The sequence below is a fragment of the Echinops telfairi genome, unplaced genomic scaffold (assembly GCF_000313985.2).
Source record: "Echinops telfairi isolate 266 unplaced genomic scaffold, ASM31398v2 ScPeMD7_3533;HRSCAF=4204_1, whole genome shotgun sequence".
Classification (NCBI taxonomy): Eukaryota; Metazoa; Chordata; class Mammalia; order Afrosoricida; family Tenrecidae; genus Echinops; species Echinops telfairi.
This window is the reverse complement of record NW_022107432.1, coordinates 22,384,831-22,388,204: the sequence shown is the minus strand read 5'-3', so window position 1 is coordinate 22,388,204 and position 3,374 is coordinate 22,384,831. Positions and strand designations below refer to the sequence as shown.

Here is a 3,374-nt window from a genome sequence, read left to right as displayed (position 1 = left end):
GCCGGCCCTGCACGGGAAGGTGACCTCTTGAGGTAGCCCCAGCTCGGGGACCCAGGGAACCACCCCCGCGCCTTCCCGCAGCCCCAGGCCCTCTTGCCTCCTGGGCTAGGGGGAATTTCGGGGACTGACCCCCTCCTCCCTCTCCCCATTTGCTGCCCAGAGCGGAGTGAATCCCTGTCACCCCTTTATTTTCACCCCCTCCCCGAAAAGCCTCCGCCAGGCCCTTCTCTTGTCCGGGCAACGGAAGACCGCTGTCGGGAGCCGGGGATGGAGCCCGCCGGCTCAGTGCTTTGTATAGACTCTACCTAAAGTCACGACCCGGTGACAGTCAGCCTCCCTCCCCTCCCCCACACTTCCCAGCGGAGCTGTGCCCAGCATTTTGGGGGGGTGGCTAAAGGGAAGGTGTGAGGAGCGTCCCCCTTTTGCTTCGCCCCTACCGCGGCTGCTTGGGAGTAGCTCCCCCAGGGCTGTGGGAAGGGGCTTCTGACCCCCCGCCCCACCTCTGTCCTCTGTGGAAGTGACTCAGGGTCTTCCACAACCTTGGGTGCACACCCCCCACCCCTTTCCCCAGATCTCTGTGGGTAACGGGAGAGGAAAAGATTAGTGGCCAGTCGTCCAACGCACAGTTCTGGTGCAGTGGGTATGGGAACAGGGCGCAGGAGCCGAAGCAGGTGGTTTTGCAACAGGGAACTTGCCCACCTTACTTGCTTCTTAAAGCCAATCAAGGGGGTTGGTTCCCATCCTCTCTTCTCCTAGACCCCACTCTGGCCACAAAGTCCTCTTGGAGAGGAGACAGAAGGAGGGCAATGGGCAAGGGTCCCTGCTGCCATCCAGAGCTCCTCAGACAGACCCTGGCACAAAGGTCTTGGCACCAGGCCTCTGGGTTGGAGGGGTGGCCGGTAGTGGGGAGGAGTGGCTGTCCAGCCACAGTATGACCTTCAGAGGCCCCCAGAGAAGGGCACCTGGCCCCTCCCTGCCAAGAACCACCCCTCTTGTTGTCCCTTAGCCTTTGGGGTGTGTGTGAAGTTTTTGTCTTTATTCTTCTTGGAGCCCAGGAGGAGTGGAGAGTAGTGGGAGAAGGTGGCAGGGGTGGGTGGGTGGGTTGAGGGAGAAGAGAGGGGGTGTTATGGAGATGGGTGAGGGGCAGAGGTGGGGACTCGGGAGCGGGCTCCTTGAGGGAGCTGCAAGGGAAAGGGGTCCCATTGGAACCTGGAAACTCAACTTTTCCTTGAGGGGTTTCCTCTGGCTTTGGCCCAGGGCATTGGTTCTGAAGTGCCTAGGGGTGTGTGTGTGTGTGTGTGTGTGTGTGTGTGTGTGTGTGTGTGTGAGAGAGGCAGATGAGGGGCTCCCTCTCTTTGGGGTACTGGAGTTCCGGGAGCTCGGCTGCAGCGCTGCGCCCTGGGGGTTGCACCGTGAGAGGAGCCGGTGGGAAGGGACCTCAGCGTGGAGACTCTGAAGGGCTGGGAGAAGCTGTTGACTGCAAGGCTGGGTCAGCTCCACATGGCCAGGCTTGTTGACCTTCACAGCTTCTGGGGAGGGGAGGAATAAGCCTGTGGGGGTGGGGACGGAGTGAGGGAGGCCACTGGCCTCGGTGGGGCAGGGGGCCCCCTAGGGGTTGGGCATCGGAAAGGCATAGGGCTTCCCTGGTTGCATTTGAGGCAGGTGCCCTGGTGTGAAGGGGGTCCAGGAGGGACAAGCCACTGGGGATGGAGTGGGAGTGGGAGGTGGGAGCCTTGGGAAACACAGTCGGGTTCCGGGGAGGTCTGGGCAGGGGTGAGAATGGGGTTCCTCTTCTGCCCCCAGACTTCCCTCCCAGGTCTTTAAGTCTCTTAGACAACCTGTGGCTCTGTACTGTTCTGACGACTCGCAGGAGGCTGGGTGGGGGAGGGTGGTGGATGCCCTTCGGTCCTCTGCACCCCCTCCCTCGCCAGCACCAGCTCACCCTGGTATTTGTCATGTCAGCAGGAGAAGGTCACCATGTTGTTCTTCTCGCCCCCAGTCCAAACTTGTCCTCCTGTGTGACCCTAATACCTCCCGGTGGCTTTGGACCAGGCGCTGGGGGAGCCTGAGGAGGTTCATTTGTCTGAGTGCAGCTGTGGAACCCTGAGAGTAAAGGGTGGGAGCTCCGAGGAAGGGGTGGGGTGGGGGAGTCATCTCATGGGTGTGAGCTCTTCACCCTCCTACCTCTGGTCAGTCTTTAACCCAATCCTTGGACTCAGAATGGGAGCAGGCTGGGAGTACGGGGCAGGCTGCTGAGTCCGAAGGAGAGCCTGGCTTTGGCCTGGGAAAAGCCAGAGGCCATGGCTGGGTGGGTGTGATCCCAGGAGGGAGCAGGGCCGCTTTGCCCCCGCCCATGCCTCCACCTTTCTTTCTCAGTGGTCCCAGGCGGCGCCCACCGTAGAAGGCGGAGAGCTGCACAGCAACCAAGATGGTGAGTCTCTCGGGCTTTTGGATGAGGGATGGGGTGGGGAAGGGGCACGCTTGGGGTGGGGGGTGGGGGGCATCTGGACAAGGAGTTGTGCCCCTGAGGTGAACCCCACCAGTTCCCCTCATCGGATCCGTTAGAACTTGCACTTGTTGCATTTTGCCTCTGTTCATTCGCAGAGAGCATGTCCCAGGACCCCCGATGTCGGGGTGGGGGGGGACCCCCTCTCTGCTCCCAGAGGAGCATGGATGTTCAGACACCCTCTACCCAGCTACGCCCACTAATGGGGTTCTGCCTGAGGGAGGTTAGGCTGGCACCCTTTTGTCCAGAGAGTTGGAGATGCTCAGCCCAACCTAACGGGACTGCTGTGCCCCCCCACCCACTCCCCTCAGTTTATGTTCCCGAGGTGGCGAAAGCTCTCTCTTGCTGTCCCTCCTGCTGCGGCTTCCAGGCCGCTTGGGTGCCCTGCACTTCCCTTCTGGGCCAGCAGAGGGCTAGCCCTGGCGCCCAGGCGCCCCGCTGCCCCGCCCCCACCCAGCCCCCCATGCTGCCCGCCTTTTGTTCCCCTGTGGTTGGGAGCAGGGGAGCCTCCCTTTTTTCTGGGGACTCCCCTGCTGCCTTGCTCTCCCCACCACTGAATGTGGCCTCGACTCCAGCCTGGGGTGGGGGATGCCCGATGCCCACTCCTCTAGTTCCACCCCCTGAAGAGGGAAGGCCCTGGGGTCTTCCTCCAGGCCAAGTTCCCTGAGCCAAAGCCAGTGTGGTCCTGGGGGTGGGGGTGGAGGGTGCTGGGAGCAAGTGTCTGCCCTGAGCCTGGCTGTGACTAACCTGCTCTGCCTCCGCTGTCCCTACCCCCTTAGTGCCCCTCCCTTCTCCCCAGCCTTTCCCTGGGCCTTGACCAGCCAGCCACTGGACAGCCTGTGCCACCGGCAGACACCCGCCCCCCCCC

The 3,374-nt window shown here is 62.3% G+C and overlaps 1 protein-coding gene across 1 annotated transcript in view; it reads left to right on the top strand.

Moving 5' to 3' along the window:
* The window catches only part of VEGFA (vascular endothelial growth factor A), a gene marked incomplete at its 5' end in the record, with an annotated part of 15,536 nt that overhangs the window by 1,509 nt on the left and 10,653 nt on the right, over nt 1-3,374 (top strand). Inside the window, one exon of the mRNA XM_004710870.2 lies at nt 2,377-2,431. Within this exon, the coding sequence (XP_004710927.2) occupies nt 2,377-2,431 (55 nt within the window). The remainder of the gene's footprint in view (nt 1-2,376; nt 2,432-3,374) is intronic.